The 26,249-nt window shown below is 44.2% G+C and overlaps 1 protein-coding gene across 1 annotated transcript in view; it reads right to left on the bottom strand.

Annotated features, from left to right (window-relative positions):
- Positions 1–26,249, bottom strand: part of CACNA2D3 (calcium voltage-gated channel auxiliary subunit alpha2delta 3) — a gene marked incomplete at its 5' end in the record, with an annotated part of 768,939 nt that overhangs the window by 359,474 nt on the left and 383,216 nt on the right. The window contains 2 exons of the mRNA XM_082664450.1: positions 4,726–4,839; positions 13,117–13,206. Of these exons, the coding sequence (XP_082520576.1) occupies positions 4,726–4,839; positions 13,117–13,206 (204 nt within the window). The remainder of the gene's footprint in view (positions 1–4,725; positions 4,840–13,116; positions 13,207–26,249) is intronic.

Here is a 26,249-nt window from a genome sequence, read left to right as displayed (position 1 = left end):
CATGCTGGCAAGGGACACACTGCATAGGCAATCATGATGTCGCCTTCACAGATCATAGTTAAATCACCAGTAATGGCTTCCTTCTTCCAACTCATTCTATGTTTTATTAAGCAGTTGCCTCGCACAAGGCCCTGATTAGGAAGCATTAAAACGTGATACCCGGGGCTTCCCTGGTGGCGCAGTGGTTGGGAGTCTGCCTGCCGATGCGGGGGACATGGGTTCCTGCCCCGGTCCGGGAGGATCCCACATGCTGCGGAGCGGCTGGGCCTGTGAGCCATGGCCGCTGAGCCTGCGCGTCCAGAGCCCGTGCTCCGCGGCAGGAGAGGCCACAACAGTGAGAGTCCCATGTACCGCAAAAAAACAAACAAAAAAAACATGATACCCACAAGTGCTCCCCTGGCCTGCTCCCCATTTCCTTCTCCTTTCCTTTCTTGGAACCCAACTGCCAAACTGTAAGGAAGTCCAGGCTACTGTACTGAAGAGAGAGGACTCACAGGGTCACCTGGAGGATTAGACACCGCATGGAAAGAGAGCCCTCAGGGAAGAGAACCAAGGCAGCTCTGCCAGGCTCACACATGAACACAGCTTCCTCAGTGACTTCACTGGACACCACAGGGAGCAGACCCAACCGCCCAGTTAACCCACAGAATTGCAAGAAATAATAGATGGTTATTTTAAACCACTAAGTTTGGAGATGTTTCATAGCATTGCTACCATGAAATGATTCTCTTTCCTTTCTACCTTCACCTTGTTTCTTCTAATATTGATAGTTTTCTATTGCTGCATAAAAAGTGACCACAAGTGCAGTGGCTTAAAATAGCACACGTTTGTTATCTTACAGTTTCTGTGGGTCATAAGTCTGGGCACAGCTTAGCTGAATCTTCTGTTCATTGTCTCACAAAGCTGCAATCAAGGTGTTGACTGGGTTGTGTTTTCAACTGGAGGCTCAACGGGGGAAGAATCTGCCTCCAAGCTCATTCAGGCCGTTCACAGGATTCATTTCCTTGTGGCTATAAGACGGAGGGTCCAGCTTTTTTCTGGCTGTTGGCTGGAGGCAGGCTGCCCCCAGTTCCTTGCCCCATGGAATTCTCCAAACAGCTGCTAACTTCATCAAAGCAGCAAGGAGAGTCTCCTGGCTCCAGGGAGTATCCAATCCCTCTTTCAAGGGTTTTCAATTAAGTAAAGCCCACTCCTGATAATATCCTTTTAGTTAGCTGAAAATCAGCTGACTTGAGACCTTGATTACATCTGCAAGATTCTCTAACCTTTACCATATTCTATTGGTTAGAAACAAGTCACAGGTGCAAACTACACTCAAGGTGAGGAGCTTATACAGGGTGTAAACACCAGTGGACAGGAATCATGAGACTACGCTTAAGGACTCAATGCTATACTTCTCAGCAGGGACACAATAGAGTGCATGGTGGTGGACTGATCAGAGATTCAGAATCTGTCCTCAAGAACTCACCAAACCAGTGAAAATGAAAACTAGGCCCAGAAGTGATTACAGTACTGGACATTAAGTTATACACTTCTCTTATACAGCTCTAAGGAAGTATAAAGTGTAGGACTCAGGTAAAGACAAGATGGCATCTGGCTGGAGAAGAAGAGGGAAAGCTTATGGCAGACCTAAGAGAAAGGAACAAATACCTAGAGGCTGGGTTAATCTAGAGCAGTGGTCCAGAACCCTACACCTATGGGTATGTAAAGAATTTAAATGAAGTGGGCTGAGAGGAAATAATGGAGCATGATGGAGGCCATGGCCAAAAGGAGCAGGCATTTGCCATCTAAGGGAGCAGCCATTCCTCAGCTCCAGCCGTTTTTTGCCATATGAGAATGCTGGCTCCAACGTGCCATGTGTACCCCTTTATGAAACTAAAACTTTAAAATTTTATATTCTGTCTCCAGATTTTAAAATCATGATCAGTAATTGACAATTTTTTAAACAAAGTATGAGCCAAGAAACACATACCTGTGCACTGAATTTGACTGAGGGAACAGGCCCTCATAAAGGTAAACAGAGGGAAGCAGAAGTGGCAGAGCCCACCAAGTAACCGAACCCTATTCCTTGGGCTATGTCTGTGGCAGTAGTTCCCAAGTGCAGTTCGCCCACCAGTAGCATCCACATCACCTGGGAACTTGTTAGAAATGGACATTCTCAAGCCCCACGAGACCTACTGAATCAGAATCTCTGGAGGTGAAGTGAGCAATCTGTGCTGGAACAAGCCCTCCAGATGATTCTCATCCTCACTCAAGTTTGAGAATCACTGTTTTAGAGGAATCAGGTTCCAGCCTTAAGATCATTTTACTCTCTCCATTTCCTGTTTCTGTAATCTTGAAGATAGCCAACAACAGCATGACCCAACCCTCTACTAAGTAACATTCAAAACAATAGAGAAAAATGACAGCTTAGACATGACACAGCATCTCTTTAACACAGTGCTAAATCACATTGGGGTTTTATGTAAATTTATTACCTGCACCTTCACAGAGAAGTCATCAAGAAGAGAATGTATATGCATAAGAATGTCATGGAACTCTCCAGAACGGCGTAGGAGGGGAGGGATCCTCCTATTAATTTCTAATCATAGATAAAGGCCCTCTTGCTACAGAAAGAAAGTCTGCTTCTGCTTGATAATATTTTATAAGTAGATCAAACTGCTTCAATGTAATGTTGAAATTTCCAGGACCCTGGTTCCAATTAATCCAAGAAAGCACCTGGCCTGAAGTCAATATTGTTCCTTTGGAAAGATATGTTGAAATTTGTGTTTTGTCTGAAGAGTTATGACTTTGCAGCCTTCATCCTATGCCTCTCCCAGCAAGTAAGGATAGGATGTTTAAATTCTAATATTCCTGGGCTACAGCTATCCATCAAGTATCACCAAGCAAGAGGGATTCATATGATTCAGCACGAGTCTCACAAGATAATACATTTGGTATTAATGTAGCTGCTTATTAAAAGCCCCTTTTACTTCCTTCTTTTATTTAAGATGGTCCTAAATAATGTGAAATATCCTTCAACATGCTGTGAGATGTCACAGCATCTGTGAACATCTTATTTGACCACAAAATGTCCATGGCCCTACCCATGTTTACTAGTGCTGTGGCCTCCCCCCCAGGCCCCTCAGTCACTCAGCCACACCTCAGGGTTGTGCATTAGGTAGTGGCCATGCGCCCAGCGTTGTGCTGTGTGCTGCGGGGGTGCAAGCATAGCCAGCATCCTCCTCACTCTGCATCACATACATTTATCAGGAATTAACTCTGGCCTCTACGTGTCCCTGGAAATCATCACCTGAAATATCTCATTTAAAATCACCTTGTCCAATAGTGAACTTCCATCTTATTCAACAGTTGGACTCTAAAGTCAGTGCTTATTGTGGGAGCTGCATTCAGCCAAACTTATTCTTGGATCTCCCTCAGGCAGGTGCCATGCCAGAGTCCCACCTACTCTCAGCAAGCCCAGCACAGCTAGTTTTCCCTCCCGCTTCAGAAATGGTGGTTTTCTCTAAGGTTGAGCAATAGGGGAGGCATCCATTTGGGGACCATGTTGTACGAAATATATATGTATCTTTAAGCACCAGAATCATGCTTGGTGAGGTGAGATGCCTGTGCTAACAGAGACACATGGGGACCAAGAATGACTGAAAGAATGTGCAATGACTGCTCACGCTGACTCAAGGGTACATGCTTTCTGGATACAGCTGAGTGCACAGTTCTCATTTGTCTTCTGTTTCTTTTTGCCATGGGTGTGGTTAGTTCAATTCCCAGAAATTAAACATACAGAGTTGAAGAAGCAGAATGGACTTGGTCTAGATAGCCTCATGCCCCAACAGAAAGAGTCAGAGTAATGCCACTGGCACATAGGATAGGAAAGCGCCTTTGTGATACCCCCAGGATAACACCCTCTCTGACACACCTCTTTTTCTTGCTCATATTTCACCATTTAGTTGAGATAGTGATCACCAACTGCTAATCTGCTGATTGGTGTCTGCTTGAGGAACTTATTAAAAACACAGAACCCTGGGCCACACCCTCAGAGATTTTGATTCTGTTTAAGTGTACAATAGGATCCACAATTTAAAAGATCTCCATAGGGAATTCAAACTGGCTAACAGCTTGAGGAACTCTGGGTTAAGGCACTCAAAAGACACCAAAAACCTTGATATCTGTCACTGATACCCTAACATATGTGTTTATCAGATAAATAAATGTTAGCTTGGAAACCAAAGAAAGAATTTGAATAGAGAACAAACAAGCTTTGACAAGAGCGAGGAACAGCACTGGGGGATGGAAAGGAGATTCTGGATGGTAATGAGGGCCCAGGAAGGAACGACAGGAACATCGAAACATAAAGGAGATGGCTGCAGGGCCACCATGGCTGCCTTCACCATTCTATAGATGCTGGGTCCAGCACGCAGCCCTGGCTCCATGGAAAACAAAGAGAAGCACTGTCCATTAAGGACAAAAGCATACTTCACAGCGAATCTTTTCACTGAACACACTGAACATGTCTTCATGGGTTTCTTCTCTCTGCCAAAGAAGTTTCACTTTGAAAACAAGAAAAGCCATAGTCTTGGTCAACCAGAAAACACAAGGCTGAGAAACCACAGGTCATCATGAGATTAAATCTACATGGGGTACTTATCCATGGACAATCTGGAGGTTACAATGCAATATAGATTCTCCACACGTGGCACTGCAAGGATGCCATCAACATCGGCTTACCTTTCGATCTGGCCAATTGTATTTTGCAAAGATAGTGTCATAGGTGTCCACTGCCCCATCAGTGATGAGCATAATGGCCTGGCTGCAGATGCTTCCTTGTCCAGTGTGGTTGAACTGTGGGAAGAAATAAGTTCAAACTGAAAAACTCATCAGAGGGCTCTGTATATCCATGAGACTTCAGAAGCATGAGATCTTGGGCTTAGGAAGCCTCTTAAAATGAGAGCTCATTCTGCATCACCAAAAAGAACCTACAGGATAAGCCTTTCCCCACTTACGGATTTCCGTATTTGCTCTGAAAAGCTGGAACTAAATACGAACCACAGAAGAGAATTCCTAAAAACACACACAAGGCAGGAAGTGAGATTCTAGGACAGTTAACCTCCCTTATCTTCAAGCATGGATAACACTTCAGAATACAAGTCCAAAGGAGTTGGCACAACAACCTTTTAGAAACACATTTACTGGCAGCAGAATATGTGACAGGTAACATCTCTTTAAAAATCTAAATGAGTCTAGTTTGAATGAGTCTGATGGATGCAGACTGTGCTATGTAATAAAATCAAGGAGGTTTTGTACACATAGAGAATAAAGTCAGGAACGTGCCAATTCAGACTACACTGTAAGAACCCCATTTTTAGGGTTTGTTTTAAACATATATTTGTTAACATGTAACATTATATATTTGTTTATGTATGTTAGTATGTATAGCATGCTGAAATTCCAAGATTGTGCCCACTGGGGTACAAAACTCTAAATTTCAACTTTCAGTTTTACATAGCATTTCAAAAGTGCCCAGCCTTTGTGCGTGGTAGCTTGGGTGACCAGACTGTGGTTGTCAGAGACTCCTGTCCTTCCCCTGAATCTGGTGAAGAATCCCCTTAATGAATGCTATTAATGCTACAATTCAATGCTACAAAGCAACGTCCTTTAAAATCCCTACAATTATATGACAATGGGGAACACACAAAACAACTTTAACCTTCAGTAGTGAAAACTCCCACCACTACAATCTGTGAAGTTTATTCATTTATTGTAAAATTATTTCCTAAGTGCCCACACAGCACTGAGGATGAAACACAAAAATCTCTTTGCTTGTGTAGTTTGTATTCTATTTGATGAGATACCAAAGAAAGTAAGTAAATTATGTTGTATGTTGGATAATGGTGATGCTAAGTCAAAAAAAAAAAAAAAAAAAGCAAGAAAGGGGATAGAAAATGCAGAGGGCCAACTTTAGAAAAAATAGTCGGGGAAGACCTCAATGAGAAGGTAACATTTGAGTAATACCTGAAGAAGGTGAGCATCTGGGGTAAGGGCCTTTGAGAGAGAGCAAAGAGCATATACAAAGGCATGGAGTGACAACGTACAGGCACGTTCAATATGTTGACCATGACACGAGGGAAGGATGGAGGCAGCCCTTGGATTTGCTGCTGGCTCCTGATGAACCAGAGCTAAGAAAGCACTCACACTGAAGAGTAATGCCCAATCTCCATGAACTCAGAATACTACTGGAGAGTCTGAAGTTGCAGTAATTTGAAAGCAGATTGGCTGAATGGATGGATGGATGGAATGAATTGCCTCATGGCTGTATTAGGACAACGCAAAACCAACTCAAAACATGCATGGAATACCATAGTACAGCAGAAAATACTCAAACACATCTCAGCACCACAAATTGGTGCCTAGGATAAGGTCTCTTTTCAGAATATCCTTTTCTCCATTTATAAGATGGCAATAATATGCTTATATGGTTGTTACAACACAGGTTATATGTTCATTATATGCTGGGCTACAAGTATTAACCTACTTAATCTTTACTACCCTCTGAGATAAGTACTATCATTAACCCCATTTGACAGGTGAGGAACAGAGACACAGAGAGATTAGCTATCTTGCCCAAGATCACACAGCTAATATCTGTCATAGCTGAGATCTGAACCCAGGCAGTCCGGCTCCAGAATCTACTCCCAGATTCGGTACATTCTACCTATGGCGTCCCAATGATGAGATGACATTCCTCAATCCAATGGCTCCACAAATGTGCATTTCCTTCTCCTGCTCTTCCTCCCTTTATCCTTTCCAGTGTTCCAGGGTGGCACGGCAGTCACCAAGGCCACTACCCTGAGAGTGAGTGAGTGAGTGCTCCTTAAATTCTGTGCCCTTGGAAAGTGCCTCACTTTAGTCTTGGCCCTGACAGCCATTCCTGCAACTCAGACTGGACAGATGCCCTTAAATTAATGAGCAGACAGGGCCCATGATACAGTATCAGTAGGTAGAAATACCTGAGAACTAAGGCCATCGGACCACAAAGCTTTCCACGTAACTCCTATTCTACTGTCTTTATTGACATAACTTACTATTCTAGAAAACTCTTGCTCAGGAAGATGAAAACTGCAAATAACTTTATTGCTTATTCCAGGAACTTCCTGAAAGACCCATCAACTCTTCAACAGAAAGCATCAAAGGACAATTTACACCCTAAAACTCTTTGAAACCCTGACCTCAAAATCTTCCCCTTGCTGCATCCACCAATCCTAAACTATAACTTAGGATTCGTACCCAGTTTCAACAAAGCCTCTTCCCTTTCCTCCACTTTGAAGACCCACCTCAACTAGACTTTCATAGTCTCAATAAATGACTTTGTCCTTTCCTCTCTGAGATGCTACTAAGATACTACCAACATAGTGCAATAAGAAAGAACAGCTTTGCAGCCTTGTCTTAACAACAGGTTGTTCTGGAGATGTTTTGGAGAGCCTGCAATACAACACAGCCTTCACGGCATTGGATAAACCCAGTGACGTGCCACTGAATACAAGTGATGTATGCATTTGGTCACAGAGGCTGCAGAAGGGAAAAAAAATCAGGACACCCCGGGACTGTTGTTCATATAACTCATTTGAAAACATCCTGGAAAAACTCTCCCAAACAAAAGGCAAGAAAGAGAGGGAAATAAAGATATCTGAATACTGCAGACTGGAAGAAGGGGCTGCCCGGAGCTATTTACTCAGAACCATTACTTTCCTCCGTGGCTGAGTCCCTGGTTTTCTCTGCAGCAATCTGCAGTTGGAGAATTTTGAAGAATGCAATTAAATTCAAATGCTTTGATGAGTAATATCTCTTCTCTTCATATTTGTCTAGAACTTATTTTTATTGAATAGCGAGAGAGATGGAAGTGTTTTCCATAATAATAACAATGACAAGGGCCTGATGATGAACTACAATTAGCTCAGTGATTCATCAGTTAGCAGTGAAAATTTCAATGCATCCTGACATTTAGAGCATTTGGTTGTGATTAACAGTCTTTGAAATGTCACCAAATTTTATTTAATTGGCTAAGAAAAATTTTTAAAAGGTAATCACTGCAAAGATTGTATTCATCGCCAAAAAATATAATTGCAGTTGTCACATGACAAGGTAGATGCTAACTACTGTAGCAAACCAGCTCTGTGTTCTTAGTGAATCTAATGAATGCAGCAGAGATCAATAGCTAGAAGGGTCTTAGAAGTTTATTTGAACGTGCCTTTCAAAGCCTTTAAGTCATCTGAGCAAATACTGAAACTGAAATGCAGGTAATTGCAAAACAGAATTAACTTCATTTAGTTATAGTAACCTCTGAACCATTCTAAGCTCTAACCATAATTGTCATTTCAAATTGTGTGTAAGAGAAAGAGAGAGAGAATGTGTATTTGTGTGTTCAAGAAATAGCTTTTTATTTCATACTGACTTGCAAAGGCAGGCATAATACACAGGAAGAGAATTATATCACTAAAGGTCATATTGATGAAGTGGAAAATAGCTAAAGCTTCATTTTCACGGGAGATTAACCATCTCTGTTTTTCAAAGTGTTCGGCTATTTAAAAGCCCAATGGCAAGGGATGGGATGGAAATGTTTCTCTCTCTGGGATAAATGTACACTCAAAAGAATATGGTGCCAACTGTCAATGAATCTCAAGCAGGGACATTTTGTAACATTTTTGTTCCTTCCATTTCTCGCTTTCTGGAATTTACATTCAACCCCTCAGACTTTCTGACTGGCCAGACCCCAGAGGAGTTTTACAGGTGAAGACAGAGCAAGCAGGTGTGTGGAAGGTTTCCCTGGTTCAAAAATACTTCTCTCACCAGGTTTCAAGGGAAAAAATCCACGTGTTGGAGATTTCTCTGGCTATTAGAGGTGTTGGGAGTGCAATACACCCTCTTAAAGGATAAAAAGATATTATTATGCCTGAAGGTGTGCTTGCTAAGCTGTGATTTCTACAAGGTTCTATCCTGAGGTTGTAATATGATGTAAAGAGTTCCTGGGTCAATAAGTTTGGGTGCTGGTATAGACACACTTTAAAAGGTCTGATCACTGTGGGACTTCTAAGGCCTCTAGTAGCACAAGTGTATTGTGAGTCTCCAAAAGGAGGATGGCATCCTGCACCTTGACCACAACACCTACATCGGAGCCTTGTGGCAGACCAGCACTCCACTGGGCATGCAGTGGGATCACTGACTTAGGAGTGTCTCTTTTTTTTTTAAATTTTATTTATTTTTTTATACAGGTTCTTATTAGTTATCCATTTTATACATATTAGTGTATATATGTCAATCCCAATCTCCCAATTCATCACACCAACCCCTCCCTGCCACTTTCCCCCCTTGGTGTCCATACGTTTGTCTCTACATCTCTACATCTGTGTCTCTATTTCTGCCCTGCAAACCGGTTCATCTGTACCATTTTTCGAGGTTCCACATATACATGTTAATATACAATATTTGTTTTTGTCTTTCTGACTTACTTCACTCTGTTTGACAGTCTCTAGATCCATCCACATCTCTACAAATGACCCGATTTCATTCCTTTTTATGGCTGAGTAATATTCCATGTATATATGTACCACATCTTCTTTATTTAGGAGTGTCTTAAAACAAAATTGATAAGTGAAATGGATGGGGAGAGAAAAGGTGCCAGGGCAAGGAAAAGAAGAAAGGGTCAGATGAAGACAAGCAGATATTCCTGAGGATTTGGGCAGGGAGTAGTACCAAAGCATCAAGAGTGGGAGCTGCTTCTAGAAACCATAGGCAACCTGGCAAAAGTTGAGGTTGCCTAGTGTCTCTGTGGTCTCGGAGATGGCACTTCCCACCCAACCCAGCACTGCTGAAAGGGAGCAGGGCACCACTTCCTCATGCTGAATCCTCAGCCCCCATCCAGCAGGGTCAGCTTCATGGCATGTGACGTGCATAGCTGTACAGGGCCCCACACTTAGTTGAACACTCTGCTGTCACTCTCCTAAAATTCTTTTTAACTTTTGAACAAGGGCCTGCATTTTCATTTTGCACTGGGCTTCACAAATTAAGTGGCCAGTGCTGGGTCTATTCCTATCCCCATTTTACAGATGAGGAAAATAAAGGCAAAACCGAGCAGAGTTTTTTTCAAGGTCACACAGCAAGTTCTGAGTCAGGCTTCTCAGCCCAGCCTGCCTGACTCCAGAAGCCACAAATTTAAATACAAGAAGTGTCTCCTAACTCTCCACTCCTTTATCACTTCTGCCAAAGAACAGGAAAAACAGAAATCTGCAGGGCACATTTCCAAGCAAGGGACTCCCCAGCTCAGAGTAGCCGCCCCCCTGCACTAGACACCAGGATTTAGAAATAAAGAGAACCAGTTTCCCAAATGTGGCAAGTCCTTTCAATATCACCCCCTAGCAAAAGCCTGCTGAGATGAAGGGCTCAGCATCTCCCAGTCCTGAGAAGGTGCCTACCCAGGGTTCAAAGCAGAATTTAAAGATGTAACTTGGTCCTTGACTCTGGTCAGTTATGTTTATTAATTATTAACACGCTGTTAATAGGCATGTGCTGTCCCAAACACCGAGTTGTACATAAATGCTAATTATCTGTAGCCAACAGCACTCTGGAGCGAGGTGAGAAGGAAGGGCCTCCAATTTGTATGAAGGAAGCTGAAATGACACCCTCCCTCCTTATGTTTCTCTCCTCTGCAGTTGTACATGATACTGGCTCAGGACTGAGACGTAAATGGCCTTCTATGTGTGAGTAGATATTATTGGTAAAAGAGTCTAGAATCAGGGCCTACCCTTGGCTTGAGAGGCCATTGTAGCTGAGTGGGAAAAACTCAAGTTATGGAGTCAGGCATAACTGACCACCAAAACAAGTGCAGTGCTGGGTGAATGCCCACCTGGAAACTGACAGCAGGCCGCCCAGAGAGCTACCTAGAGGCGAGGCCTCTGAGCCTCCAGCTGGTCTCCCAGCTCCTGCGACAGCTCAACATAGCTGTCACTTGTTTGCTTTCAGCTCCACCCCATGTGTCTTTTTCCTGAAAACCACATTTCCCAGGCTCTCCAACAGTTTTGACAAGTTTCGTCTTAAGGAGAACAAACACTGAAGGCCACAAGAGAGAAGCCAAGGTATTTCTAAGTCATTTCTCCCTTTCTCTCTGCTTTGGGGGCCTGGGCATTTTCCAGCAATAGCAGCATCTCCTCCAAGGCACTAGCTTCCACAGGACAGGCCCTTCTCCCCAGGATTCCAGCTTGTGCTGGGCAGCCCCCTCCATGGTTTTATTCCCATCTGGACAGCCACAATGAGGAGGCTCTGATGGCATCCCTCCATCCTGCTGTCCTTCCTGCCCTAGAGAGGAGCTACCTCCTGCTGGTACTAATCCATGGATTGTTTCATTCTTTGTTTGATTTCTCAGCTTTTCCATCCCCTGTGCAACCAACTTTCTGAGTTCAACTTCTGCTGTTTGAAATACCTAGAGTGGTTTCTATTTTTCTGCTCCTTAACATTTTAACTGCTACCTCCCTCATCCAAAGCCACCATTATATGTCACTTAGATAATGTCCTTCCGGCTACTGTCCTTGTTTATCAATACAGCAGCCGGTGGATACTGTTAAAATCCAAGTTGGATTGTGTCATTCTCTGCTCAGACTCCAATGACTTTCCATCCTATGCAGAGCAAGAGCCAAAGTCCTCACTAGTGTCTATTAGGTCCACATGATCCTGCTACCTCCGTGATCTCATTTCTTAGTACACTCTTTCTTCCCCACTTTGCTCTTGTCACACTGGTCTCCTTGCTGTATTGTAAATATGTCAAACGTCCCTGCCTCAGGGCCTTTTCATTTGCTGTTCCTCTTGTTGGAAATTTCTTCCTTAAGATATCCATTATGGCTGCTCCTTCACTTCCTTCAGGTCTCTACTCCAACATCACATAATCAGAGAGCTCTTCCCTGACCTCACTGTGTAAAGAAGCAAGTCCTATCACACTGAAACAGTGGTGCTATTGTTCTCCTTAAGACTACTCACTTCATGTGTCTCTTCCCATTAGAACTGGGGTCAGAAAACCTCTGTAAAGGGCGACATAGTAAATGTTTTAGGTTTTACAGGCCACATGGTATCTATTGAAACTAATCAACTCTGCCATTGTAGTGCAAGAACAGCCATAGTCTATACATAATCAGGTGGGCATGGCTGTGCTCCAATAAGACATTACTTACAAAAACAAGATGCAGGCTGATTTGTCTCCTGGGCCATAGGTTGCTGACCTTTTCAGTAGGATGTTAGGTCCATTAAAGCAAACCCTTTGTCTATTCTGTTCACTGGTGTATTATTCCCAGTGTCTGACACTAAAGAGCATGCAATATATAGTAGTTAAATAAATGATACAGAACCTGCATTAATATAGTCATTTCTTTTCCTACTGCCCTCCCAGAGTAAAAAGATCACAAAGATGCATGTTGTTCTAGCCTAACACAATTGCATTCAAGGGGAAGAATAACCAACCCAAGCTTCCCCAACATATTTCACAGGATGTTAACAGGTGCTACTTGAAAAAAGGATTCTTTGTTCAAAGAAGTGGGAGAGACAGCAGGTGAAGCGGCATTCTTTTTTGCAGTACTTACTGAAGCCTTGAGTGTGCACTGCGTACTGTGAATCTCCAGGGGGCTGGAGGGAGGGATAGGTAGAGCTTGTGGCACTCCCTAAACACCACACAGAGAAGCCCTTCTCCCTCTGAACAGCGCCACAGGCAGGGACTCAGTGTGACACAGTAAGAAGTGAGTCTACTCCATGAAGAAACTGAGAGTTTTTCAGGTGAAAAGAAATCTGCATTAGATGGTGCTCTAGTGTTGAGACACTAACAGCCCCAGAGTCAATGAGTGTGTCAGGTGAGTCCCCTGACCAGACTGCACCATCAACTCTGCCCAGCAGGGGGCTGGTATGGCTTCACCAGGTGGACCTGGTTCACCAGATCACTCATATGGCCAGCCTTACCTTCCCCACATTCTATGCCTGTGAATACTGCTCAGTGACAGCCAGGGCTAACAATAATGCTGGTCCACAACTTTTTAAAAAATCCCATCTATTCTCCTGGAGAAAAGAAAGGCAAATCAAAAAGGAGCTTACATCACTGAGAATGTTGAAGGCCTCATTCAGAGCTATATCCAGCATTCCGATTCCTTTGGCAAAAAGTTTGTCTAGATGCTCCCTGAAGTGCTGAAACAGCAAAGCAAAAAAATCCATTAGCATCTGTTCTGTTATATGAAACACCAACCTTGAATGAACAAGCACATGCCAAGGCAAAACCAATGATTCTCAGACCCAAATGGTCATAATTTGGCTTCTGCCTTTCAAATTCAAAACATAAGAACATATTCAATATAAAATTTACCTTCCATGTGTATTTTTTTTAGCTTTGATTACATTTTAGGGGAAAAGTAGTTCAGATTTTGGTGAAAAGTATGCAATTTGTTGAAAATTCCTGCTTTCCTCTCCAGTTTCATCTCCCATGACTCTCCACTCTCCCACCCTCTATTTTCCCACTCTTGATGATTTTTTAAGACTCCATGCATGCCCTCCCTCCACTGGGAACACACTCTCCATCCATTTTCTGCCCTCCCCTCCCCATCGTGATGGTCTCTCTTACCTACTTTTGGGGTCTCAGTTTGAACGTCACCCCCTCCTGCCCTGGGAACCTTCCCAGAACACCCACCTGAGAGCCTGGAATGCTTCCTTGCAAGCCCAGGCTGGCACACCAGGCTCAGATCCACCATGCACTTAGCACTTCAGGTGTGTAATCGCCTGATTAGATTCCCTCCCCACTTAAGACTGTGATGTTCCTAAGACATGGCATGTCTGGTTGTCTATTGTCCCCTACATCTACCACGTTTCTGATACACAGAAGGTGCTCAATAGCCACCTCCAAAGAGCCAAAGAGTGAGGCTAGAGACTGGATCACAGCATGAGAACTGTGACTATGGAAAGGAAATCCAGGCTACAAATAGAGAGGGCTTCGAGGAACAGGCAGATGGGAAGAAGCCTCTTCAGGAGCAGCCCCAGGACCTCCTGCTATGTCCGTTCCACAGAAGCCCAGCATTAGCTGGAAAGTAAAGGGGACAAAGAAAGTGACTGTGAAACCCAAACATTTCTGCTTCCCAACAAAGAGGCAAGAGCGGGCCCAGGTGCATGCCCAGGTACACAGGAATGTACATGATGGTCACTGGCCCAAAGCCTATGTCCACAGCAACACAGCAACTGGCATCACTTTCCAACTGACCCATTCCAAAACTGTATCTTTTCTATTGAAATGAATTATTCTCTTTCCAAAGGCATCTATACCCTTGTCTGCTGGGGAAATGGCTGGAAAAGTCACTAGGAGGGAGAGGGGCAAGAGGGCTGGGTTAGTGGTAAAGGTTTGCCAGTGACTTCCTGGCCTAGGAGTGGCTTCCTTTCTCCTACTGTGCCTGAGACCCAACAGTGCTCCAAGTGTGCCATCAGCATCCACATGGTGACACCCACTCATAATGTGTCTGCCTGAGGACTCCGAAAGTGATCGAAGCATCATAGAGACTGATCCTAGGACATGACTGATGGTTCTAAGATGCTGCTCTGCCTGGGGTTTCTGGTCATCAGGATGGACTGCAGGTTTGCTGGCAAACTGGACTGGAAAGCTTGAGTGGGATCCTTATGGTGATCAGCTTTACTTATTTTTTTAAAAATAAATTTATTTGTTTATTATTTTTGGCTGTGTTGGGTCTTCGTTGCTGCACACGGGCTTTCTCTAGTTGTGGCGAGTGGGGGCTACTCTTTGTTGCGGTGCACGGGCTTCTCATTGCAGTGGCTTCTCTTGTGGCAGAGCATGGGCTCTAGGAGAACAGGCTTCAGTAGTTGTGGCTCGTGGGCTCTAGAGTGCAGGCTCGGTAGTTGTGGCGCACGGGCTTAGCTGCTCCGCGACATGAGGAGTCTTCCCGGACCAGGACTCAAACCCGTGTCCCCTGCATTGGCAGGCGGATTCTTAACCACTGTGCCACCAGGGAAGCCCTGGTGATCAGCTTTAATGACACCTAAGCCTAACATGAATCAAGGCTGGATGTGAAGTTGGCAAATCACCCTGGGGATCCTCATACCACCCACAAGACCTCTTCCCTGGTCCAACCCTTCCAGCAACCATGATCTCATGCTTACCAGAGCAGCCGCGGTTCTGGAAGCCTGCTCTGTGTTAGGTCCTTAACAAACACCAGTCAACTGGGTCCTCACAACAACCCTGTGAAGTTCCATCATCCCACTCTGCAGATGCTAAGACTGAGGTCCAGTACTGCGCCTAAATTCACATACCTCCAAGCTGCCTGGCACAGGTTCTACCCAGGTTGGCTTCAGCGGCTCTCATGCCTTCCTTCTTTCCACTACACACCTGCTGCTCTTTTTTTTTTGGTGGGGGGTGGGGGGGATAGCCTGCATGCCAGGCACTGGCTATGAGCTTGACATACACCTGGCCAGTTTGTCTCCAGTATGGTTGCTCTTAATCCCTGCACTTGGGCTGCAGCTGAGTCTACAGGTGATTATCAAGTGGCATGCTGAGGACCAGGGACCCAGGCAAACCACACATCCAGGAACCAAGTTTCCTGCTTCTCTGTTATTCTTGCTTGATGCCTAAGGCCCAACAGGATGCCGAGCTCATGGCATGTTCTCCATGAGCACTCGGTGGACAAACCTAGGAAACTGACTGAATCTGCGGAAGCCCATGCATCCCGCTGCAGGTGGGCAAGAGGGGATCAGAGCAAATCAGTCTGCCTTCTCCAAGAACCTCCACCCTTGGAAACCCGACTTGTGGGTGAGTGGTGACCACCAAGAGGACTTAGGCTTGACAAGCACCACCTCAGGGTGGCCCCAACATACCCTACAGGACACAGAGCAGGATGACAGGCACATCAGAAAGTCTGGTCTTTAACCGGCCCCAGATTCACATCCCAGTGACTGGACGCTGCCTTGGTTCGTTCTATTCATTTGATGTCATTTCTGTCTACTGCATTTAATTGTGTTCAATCACACAAGTTTACAGTTTTTTTTAATAACACACCAATTTTTCTTTTACTCCATGTGTAGCTGCATGTCATGTGCAGAATGTTGCTTCAGGCAATGGTTGCTTTTATTGTTGGACATTTAGAGTAAAATGCAATAACATGTCATGGAATTCCCCTCAATTTGCTATTATAACAAGGTCAATTGTGATTTTGTTTCTTCCTGGTAGAAACTGGGTTCATATATGAGACAGAAAAAATATTTCCTCAAGTTAGAGGTTTCCAAATGATGTCACAGATGAAAGTTTCTCCCTTTATTTCTTCCTCCCTGTCCTCTCCCTCACAACCAAACTCCCTTTCCTCCTACTCCACAACCTAAACCAACTCAACTTCATCATCCTGGTCTTCCACGCTCTGCATTTAACCCTCAGCCCAACTCTCCTCCAAAGTGGGGACAGGGGGTCTTGCCTTCCAGGGAACCATCTCCTGCAATATGACCTCCACTAAGAGCTGCTCTGTCCATTATGGTAGCCATGAGCTACGTGTAGCTATTTACATTAAATTTAATTAAAATTACCTAAAATTAAAAACTCAGTTCCTTGATCACACAAGCCACATTTCAAATGCTCAACAGCCCCATATGGTTGGTGGTCACTGCACTGGACTGTGAAGATTAAAGAATATCTCCATCATCACATAAAGTTCTATTGGATAATACTGACCTGGAGACACAAGGGCTAGTCTGGTCCTTCCTCTTGACTAATGGTGAGTCAGAGGAAACTCTAAGGCCAGTGGCTATGTGTGATTTTGCCTGTCCAGCATCCTTTCCCCTTCTTCTGATTTTCCTTCTTCCCCGCCACCCCATAATTTATATAAATTGGATGAGGCTAACATCTCTCTCTCTCCTTCCCAGATCAAGGGGTGGGCCCTTTGATCAGCCCTGTCCAGTCTGTGAATTCCATCCCAGAGGCCACAGTTGGGCTTCTACTGGAACGTGAGGAAGAAGACTCTCTCCATTGAGATTACTGAGAGGTCAGGGAGTCAGGCTGGTCCTGCCAGCAGCCACTGCACAGGAAGAGATCATCTGAATAAAGGTAACAGCCAAGAAGAACAGAGCCCACAATGGAAGGGGGTGAGATACAGTCAAGACAGCATGGCTTGAGCCCCTAGATCCAGTCATGCTTAGTTTTCTCAGGTAAGCGAGTCAATAAATTTGCCTCTTTGCCTGACCAGATTTAGCTGTATTCAGGCCACTCAACCAAAGGACCTTGATGACCAAGCCCATCACAATAACCCTGGCTGAGACAATACCTCCCCAAAGACCCCCTTGCATTACAATGATCCTTCTCATCTCATCTATGCCCCTCTCCTCCCCTTCTTAATCACTGTCATTGCATTGCCTGGTTTGCACATTGTCTGAGTGCCCATGCCAGACAAAGACAGGCACTTCCTACACAGCACACTCGTGGGGCACATGGATGGAACAGCCATGGCTTTTGCTCCCCATGGCCTGGAGTAATTTGCTGAAGATGAACTCTAATTGTGTGCACTCCAAGGGTAGTGTCTGAAAGGGAATGAAGGGGCCTGGCTGACTGCCCTGCAGCCTTCTTATCAATACAGATTTCTTTTCCTATTCTCAGGTCTGGCGACTTACTGTAAGATCAAAAATGTTTATATTTAATGCAATCATATTATACTTGTATGTTAGCAACTGGTATATAGACCCCATGGACTTCGCAAGAATCACACTGAACTGGGATTCAAGAGACCAAGTCCTAGTTCTGGCTAGTCCATTTACCGGCTATGACACCCCGAGGCAAGTAGCTTTGGCTCTCAGGCCTCAATTTTGCTCCCTATGAAATGGGGATGGGAAAGCTTCTGTGTATTGGGTAGAAAAGTGAGAGCATCAGTGCCTTAGAAGCAGCAAGCAGGAGCCAGATGTCTTGAATTCCAACTCCCACTCTGCCACTCACCCCCTCTATAAGCCTTAGTAAAGATACTGCCTTCATCTATGCCTTCTTTTCCCTCTTAATGCAAGAGCTATCAAGCTGGCCTCTCACTATTATTACAGGAAAAATCATCTGAAAGAACTGCAATGACAGAAACATGTGAGACTACTTTAATTTCATATTTGTTAAAAGAAATATTTGAAAAAAAATCCTGCAAAACTTTACACCTTAAACACCTATGTCAACTTCCTGGTTTACAACTTTACAGTCTAATCCACCTTGAAAAATGACTTATTTCACCCTTTAAGGGCCAGGTTTTATTAAATGGAGAGACACATGGTTGATTTTACCAACACCAAGGCCTCAGTGTCTTTCAGAGCAAGCTACCAAAGAACAGGAGGTTCAGAATTAGCCAAGCCAGGAAAAGAGTCCTCAACAACTGTGTGCCAGAAGGTGGCCAGTTTCCATTATTTTTCTAAATTAAAATAAACCATTTATTGGGAATGGTGACGGTTCCATTTTATTATTAAACTTCAATAAAGGAGGAGGCGGCTGGCTTTTTATCTTTGCTTTAGGCACTCATGCAGCATATGCTGCTGCTCAGGAGAAGGCCTCGCTTCCAAAGCAATTAGTGCAGCTTAAAGCCTGGGGAGATGAACCAGCACGAGCGCCACGGCTGCCTATGCCCGATGCCAGCAGGCACAGCGAGGCTGCTTATCTCTGTGAAACAGTCACAACATCCAGGCCAGTGGAGGGTCCTGGAGAAACAACCCTCTCCCTCCACCAGCATTTGATTTAGTTGAATCAATACTGATAACTCTCTCTGTGATAACAGCAATCATGTTTTTCCCTATGTAATTATAATGGAATGTTTGAGCCCTCCCAATTAAAAGCAGGGGATTAATATATAAAGTGGCCATCGGGAGACAACACAATTCCCCATCCACAGAGTCACTGAGAGCCAGTGGTTCTGGCTGGGGTTACTTGGGAGAAAGGCTAACAACCACCTATCAGTGATGCCCATCCAGGTCACTTGAGTTCAGCAGACCCAAATTTTGTGCCCATTACATCTGGACAAGGGTTGCTGCAGCCATGGGAAGGCTTGCAGAAATTGCCTCACCCAATTCCTCCAATGGCAGCCAGCACTGGCCAGATGATAACTGTGTGCTGGGCACTGGGTATTTTTCATCCATAACCTCACTTGATCCTCCTAAACACCCCTAAAAGGTACTATTAGGTTCCTATTTTACACATAGGCAAATGGAGGCTTAGAATGGTGAAATACTTGCCCAGGATGGCAGAGCAAGTAAGAGGAAGGTGGGTTTCAAAGTGCAGAGCCCCATATCTAAACCCATATGCAATCAGCCCCTTCCAATACACAGGGTGCAGCTCTCGACATCCCTGACAAGATGCAGCATACAGAGCCCTAGGGATGTCACGCAGGGCTGGTTTCATGGGTACATGACATATGCAGCCACAGAGCGCCCCATGCTCAAAGGGCCCATGCTTGGTTTAATGCTACGCTGTCACTATCTTGAAATTCTTAATAATTTTACTGTTGAATCTATGTTTTTTGATGAGATCCAATGGAACAAGATTGTGCATGTGAGCGAAGGAGATATGGGAAGTGTGCAGGTCCCCGTTTCTTGCTGCCTGGGTCACACCTAGCATCTGTCAGTGCCCAGGGAGTGCAGAATTCTGATAGATAGCTAGAGAGCAGGTGTTCATCAAACATGCTTGGCTTTGTTAGGTTACTTTGTATTGTGGCCAACAGGTGACAAACTAAAATTAAGGAGCTAGAGGTATGAGTGCTCTGTGGAAGCTCTCCAATCTTCAGCTCTATGGGTAACAGACATGGTGCCACTCGCCTTCTCCTAAAATAGGGATACTGCTCATGTCAATATAAAATCAGACTGAATAGAGGAGCAGTGTCCCAGTGATCATGTCTGTCTCATTCTGACGCCAAACTCCTCATGGAAATTTCCAAAAAAGCCTTCACACATTGCAATGGTCCCATCGCCAACAAGCTCCAAACCCAAACTGCAGTAGATTGTTTGTCAGAGGCCCAGAGGATTTCCATTCCTGCCTTCCGACCTGACTGATACTAGGCCACGAGATGATTTCACATAAATATGGACTCTTCATCATGATGTAATTCCTCCTGACAACAAACCCTCCTTCACCCCCAACCCTGGGATAATTCTCCCATGCTCCAGTGGAGTTTGAGAAAGCCCCTGGCTTAATTTTACACCATCTTTTGGGCACATATGTCACGGACCTAGGGCATGAGTACTTAAGCTGAGGCTGATGTATATAAAGCACCCAATAAATGCTGTGGTCATCAGTATTACCTTCTCTTCTGTCTTGGGTACACTCTTTCTTTTCTGCTAGGTCTCAAACCACCCCCTGGACCACCTATTTTCCAGAAACCCTTTTCTCTAACTCTTTAGGGACATATTGTGATTTTTCTTGCCTGGGGAAAGCTATCCTTTGTTTCTTATCTTCTCACTACGTGTGCTCCCCCTCTACATGCTGCAGAGAGAAGCACTTGTACACATCTTGTGACACCACTACCACAAAGTGAATTAGACTGTCATTAGATTCCAGTGGGGAAGGCAGACTGTGTTTCTCAAACGTGAAAACACAATAGCCCAATAAAGCTGGTTTTAAAGAGGCAGGTCCAGATGTTTGCAATTTGGGGGAGAAAGTACAGACCTGATAGAACTGTGTCTGAGTCAGTCCCCATTTCTCCTTAACGGTGTATATTACAAATTGAAGTGTCTGGAGGTAGCAGCTGTTTAATACTAGCGCCAAATTAGAGACAAGATGGATCTCCTAGATGTGAACAATGAGTATTAATTCATATCAGGTAGTCAGTTGAGCTACAACCTCATTTCAATGGCAGAAGCACTAACTATCCTACGTAAGATGATGATGATGAGCACAGAATTGGATATTCTCTGCAATCTGGAAATACCTGAAGTGGAACTGGTGCCTCCACAGAAGCTTTGCACAGCAGGGCAAGGTGGGGTCCAGGAGGACTCCCTGCCTTATCAGTTCATCATCCTCCTTGTGAGGCCTCTGAGGGAGCCAATTCTGAGAACCTTCCAGAGACTGAGGAAAGCCACAGTCCAAATGCTACTTGGACAGAAGCACTTGCTTTGTGTCTTGCCTGGCAAGATGCTGTTGTGTGTGTGTAAACAGGCAGGCCCTCACTCTTCACATCTTTCTGACATTTCTGAAGGTCCAAGTTCATAAACTTTATAAAAAACCTTGATTTGATTCAAGTTTGCTTCTTGGAGGAAGGAGGCTTTCATCAACTGTAGTATATGAGACCAGACAGAAGTCACAGCTTTAGTTCATTCCAAACACAATGACAAGCCCTGAAAACTTCAGCTATGAAGAGATGTATATTTATAGTTGGCATCTCCATGAGAGAAAGGACTTCATTTGTCTTGCTCACATTATGGCCCCAACACCCTTATGGTGCCTAGCTAGCCCAAGGCAGACACTCGAATACTTGTTGAATCAATGGACAAACTAAAATATATAAAAAGCCTTATATGAATGCAAAAGTTAAATATGATTGGACCCAAGTTCAATTCTATGAATTTCTTATAGGGAATTAATCAAGAAAATATGCAAATATTTATACACAGATGCTTATTACAGCATTATTTATAGGAGCAAAAAAAAGGAAAGCAAACTATATTTGCAACAATAAGGAGGTTGAAATGCTCTGTAGCCATCTAAAATATTGTAAAGAGTATTTCAGGGACTAGAAGCGTTATCACAACTTGCTATTAATTTTAAAAGACATTTAAAGAAGTTACAATCTACCTTTTTTTAAAGCACATATACCTGACATAACGGCCTTCAGCATAAACACAATGGTATTATAGTGAGTTCTTTTTGGTAAGATTACATGTGACTTTTAAAATTTTCTTCCTTTTGCCTATCAACATTCTTTATTATTTTGTATAATAAGAAATGTTAAAAATGAAAGCATCATTACACAGACAAAGCCTCAATGCTGTAGATGAGCCCCCTCTTCCTAGCATGTCCACATTTGTGGAAGAATTCCAAATTTTGGAATCAGCCTTGAAGCCACCTTTCAATTTGCAGAAATACCAGGTTGCTCCATACGACAGACAGACATGCTATCAAGTGCCCATTGCATGCTTCACTCTTGACCTGGAGCAGTAGGGACAGTGGAAGAGATGGTCCCTGCCTTCAAGGGAACCAGAAAAACCCACACAATGACACCTCAGAGGGGCAGGCCCTTGAAAGAAAGGAAGAGAGTGGATAGATGAGGCAGAGAGAGCCTGGCAGATAGGAGGAATTCTTGGAAAATAAAAGAACTAAAAACAGTTGGGTGAAATAAGCAGTCTTGGAGCCTTGTTTAGGAGGAGGCCAGGGACAGCATCTCTTCCTCTTCAGTGGAGCCACCTACGTACATTCTCCAGGCTGGGCGGATGGCAGGGCCAGTGCTGTCTCCTAGCCCAGCTCCCTAATTGATTCTGCCTGTGCTACAAATGCAACCGACTCGCTAATTAAGGCAGAGCTGATTGAAGCTTGTCCTCATCTGTGCTTATTTCTTCTTTCCACATGTTTGTTGATAGTGACACCGAACAGAGGGGGACCACCCACAAAAACCTTCAACTTCAGACAATGGAAATGTCTAAACAACAGCAGGCACTGCACTGCTTCAACTCCAGCTTGAAATCTCAGATTATGGGGCTGGTGTTTTTTAAAAGATCCCAATGGAAGCTCCTTCTGGGGTGGTAGTAAAGAAGAGATATACCTCTAGTGGTCGGATAAACTTTCACACAAGTGAAGTAGAAACAAATTTAACACTGGTTCAAAAAAAAAAAAGACAGAACCCTAAAACTGAGTCTACCTACCTCAAAATTTTGTACAGTAGTTCAGAACTCTTTTCTTCCTATTATTATGTAGATGCTCTTTTGAAGCCATCTTATAAACAGGTAAAAAAAGAGGAAATATTTCTCAGAGCTGATAAATGAGACCAATTCCAGGGTTGGCTTCACACAGGAACCCATGTTTAGAAGGGCCCAGGTTTAATGATCTGCGGCCATCACCCTGCAATTCTTAATTTTTGGACAAGCGGCCCCTCATTTTCATTTTGCACTAGGCCCTGCAAATTATTTAGCCAGTCCTGATGTCAGCTTGGCTTGGGGCAGACATAGGCACAGGAACTTGGCATTGTATTAGAAGACTGTCTCCATTCACAGACTTTTGTCTCTACATAAATGTCTACTCATGTTCATCAATGCCTGGTTTTATTTCCCAGTGTCCTAAAAGGCTAAAGCACAGCATTTTATCCTTAACTGGGAACTGTACACGGAGTCCTTCACAGCTATTAGATTGATAAGCCAGCTATTAAAATTAGCTGGTGTCAAATATCAGGAAAAATGAAGAGTTTTAGAAGGCATCTCCTAACCATGAAAATATTTAATATTTTAACTCCAAAAATAACTCATACATTTAAATCAGGCTCCCAAGCCTTGGAATGGAAACAGTAATGAGAGATCAGAAGGTACATGCTATATACACTACCAAACATAAGGTAGATAGCTAGTGGGAAGCAGCTGCATGGCACAGGGAGATCAGCTCGGTGCTTTGTGACCGCCTGGAGGGGTGGGATAGGGAGGGTGGGAGGGAGGGAGATGCAGGAGGGAAGGGATATGGGAACATATGTATATATATAACAGATTCATTTTGTTGTAAAGCAGAAACTAACACACCATTGTAAAGCAATTATACTCCAATAAAGATGTTAAAAAAAAAAAAGGTACATGATCATGAAGCTTCCACATCCAAAAAAATCCAAGGAGAATCGCTAATTTCTGTGGGGTGACTGGAGCAAAAGTTTTGGGGTGTACTAGATCCCAATGATGTCTAATAGTAGGTTCATGGACGGACCACAACAGAAGTACCCGGAAACTTGTTAAAAAACATTCTGGGGCTCCAGGCTGACAGATTCTAATCTAGTAGATCTCCAATGGGCTTAGCAATCTACACGTTGTTTAATATTGTTCTTGGGATTCTTAGGCCCAGCTGCCAAGTTTTAATCATTCGCCACCTGATGACCAGAATGGGAATTTAGAAATTATTTAAGTCAAAATGCTTTTAGCCAAATGTGACCAGTCTCATCCAACATGATATGTCCATGATGAAAATGTGAGTGAGTGGTCTTGGTCAGCTACTCTGGATCACACAAATCCAAGTGTAAGACATTGGGTACACGATCTGGGCATCATCAAAAAATATAGATAGATAGATAAACATTTGATTATCAACAAAAATGAGTGAAGAAACCTCTGGGCAAGGAGGTCCAGTGCAGCATCCTGGGAGCAGAATGACAGGGAGGGCTGCAGACATTGGGTCAGAGCTGCACTCAGTGAATTGCCCCTTCTAAGACCTGCAGCTTCCATGCACGGCTCATTAGATGTACACATGATGAAGCCATGGCGTGGGAGGCTCATACAGCTGGCAAGGAAGGAAAGCCAAAAACAAGTACAGCAGGAGGCTCCATTCGTGAGGCAGCTCCCCAGTGCCTCACAGCATACCCCATTATCTTGGGTACTCGGCAGTCTGTAGTTCCCCAAACCAAACCAGTCCTTGAGGAAAAGCCAGGCATGCAACTTTCTAACTACCCTAGTGGAATGATCATGAGATATCAGTTTCAACCAAGGCACACTGATTCGTGCTAGATGCTCCCCTCCAAGACCCAGCTAGCTACTAAATGAGGTCAATCCAGCTCAACCCAGCAAGAGTTTGAGGCAAACACCCTAGAAAGTTACTAGACATAAAGCAAATCTTTTAAGTATTACAGATAGAAGAACATCTTCTCTCTCTAAAGATAAGAAGAGGCAGCTACACAAGCGAAAATACCTTCTGCTTTGTGCACTGAATGCGTTTAATGGAGAGGAGACTGATCTTCAATTAGCAACAGGGCACAAACAACGTGTAAAGGGAGCAAGGCTGCAGGAGCTTCCTTCTGTTAGCTTTTGGGTCTTCTACCCAAGTGTGCCATTGTACCTCACTCCCCCAGGGAGGGGACAGGCTGCATCAGACACTGCTTGAGAATGCAGAACTGGCAAGGTTCAGGTCAGACAACAGCTCCTTCCTGAGAAATGCCTCCTGCGCCAACCCCTGGTCCTTAAGTGTTTCGCGCAACTAACTGGCCGCAAACTCGAGGGTTGCGCACACTCTGTGCCAGCTGGCTTACACCACCAGGGCCTTGGCAGGCAGAGCACAGGGTCTGGGCCTGGCATCTGGATGATCCTCCCCAGGCTCAGTGATGCAGCTGAGGCAGAGACCCTGGCAGCTCCCTACTCTCCCCAGGCTCTGCCCCCTGTGGCCAGTGTGCTAATTAATCCTCGGATGGTCTGGCATCCAGGCCCAGACCTAAGGAATGAGCACAGAGTGAAGTCACGCGGCATTAAAACCTTCAGGGGGTTTCTCATAGCTCATTTTAACCAGGTTTGGCAAAAGTAACAGGTTTAATCCCTCAGAAATAATTGAAGTTAGAGGGCAGACCTAAGGGCTGCTTTCCCACACTGCTGCGGTAATCTGCATATGAAAGTCCATTGTTCTGATGACTAGGTTGTTTTTGGGTTTTTTTCTTATTAATTAGTTACTTTATTTGCTTTTAGGATCCTGTACAGTTAATTTATACATTTAATAGTCATTAATTGAAGCAGCTGTACAACCTATTGGGCGCATACAGGCTAATGTGTTACACCTGAGGTCGCCTCCCAATTAACAGGGACTGGCCATAACACCTAAGAGAAATGCTGAACTATGAGACCATTTTTTAACCTACAAAAATAGCAATTTAATAAGGCTGCTCCTAATAGTCTTTTATTCTGATCAAGTCGCCCTAGATTCATTTCATCCAACATAAAATATGAGATTGCAGGGTGTGACTTCCTCTCCCAGAGTTAGTGATGATTCAATGAAAGGAGAGAGAAGACGAGGCTTTGGAAAGTAAGGAGTCGCAACCGAGGTGTGAGGGAGGCATGACTGGGTTCCCATTACCCTGACATTCACAGTGTTCTAGAAGGTTACAGCAGAATAGCTAAGGTGGCTGCACCTGCCACTCAACAAGGCACGATTTTACAATGTGCTGCAGGACCTCTTGCCATTTCTACTTTCTTTTCTATCTTCCCATCAGTGACACCTGCCATAAAAATAACTTGGGTTTTAGTGTAAGACAGGGGTTTCTTGGACATTAGATGCTGGCCAAAAACCTCGACTATAGTCACGG

The sequence above is a fragment of the Grampus griseus genome (assembly GCF_964374135.1).
Source record: "Grampus griseus genome assembly, chromosome: 10".
Taxonomy (NCBI): Eukaryota; Metazoa; Chordata; class Mammalia; order Artiodactyla; family Delphinidae; genus Grampus; species Grampus griseus.
The sequence above is the reverse complement of the archived record's forward strand: the minus strand, read 5'-3'. Positions and strand labels throughout refer to the sequence as shown.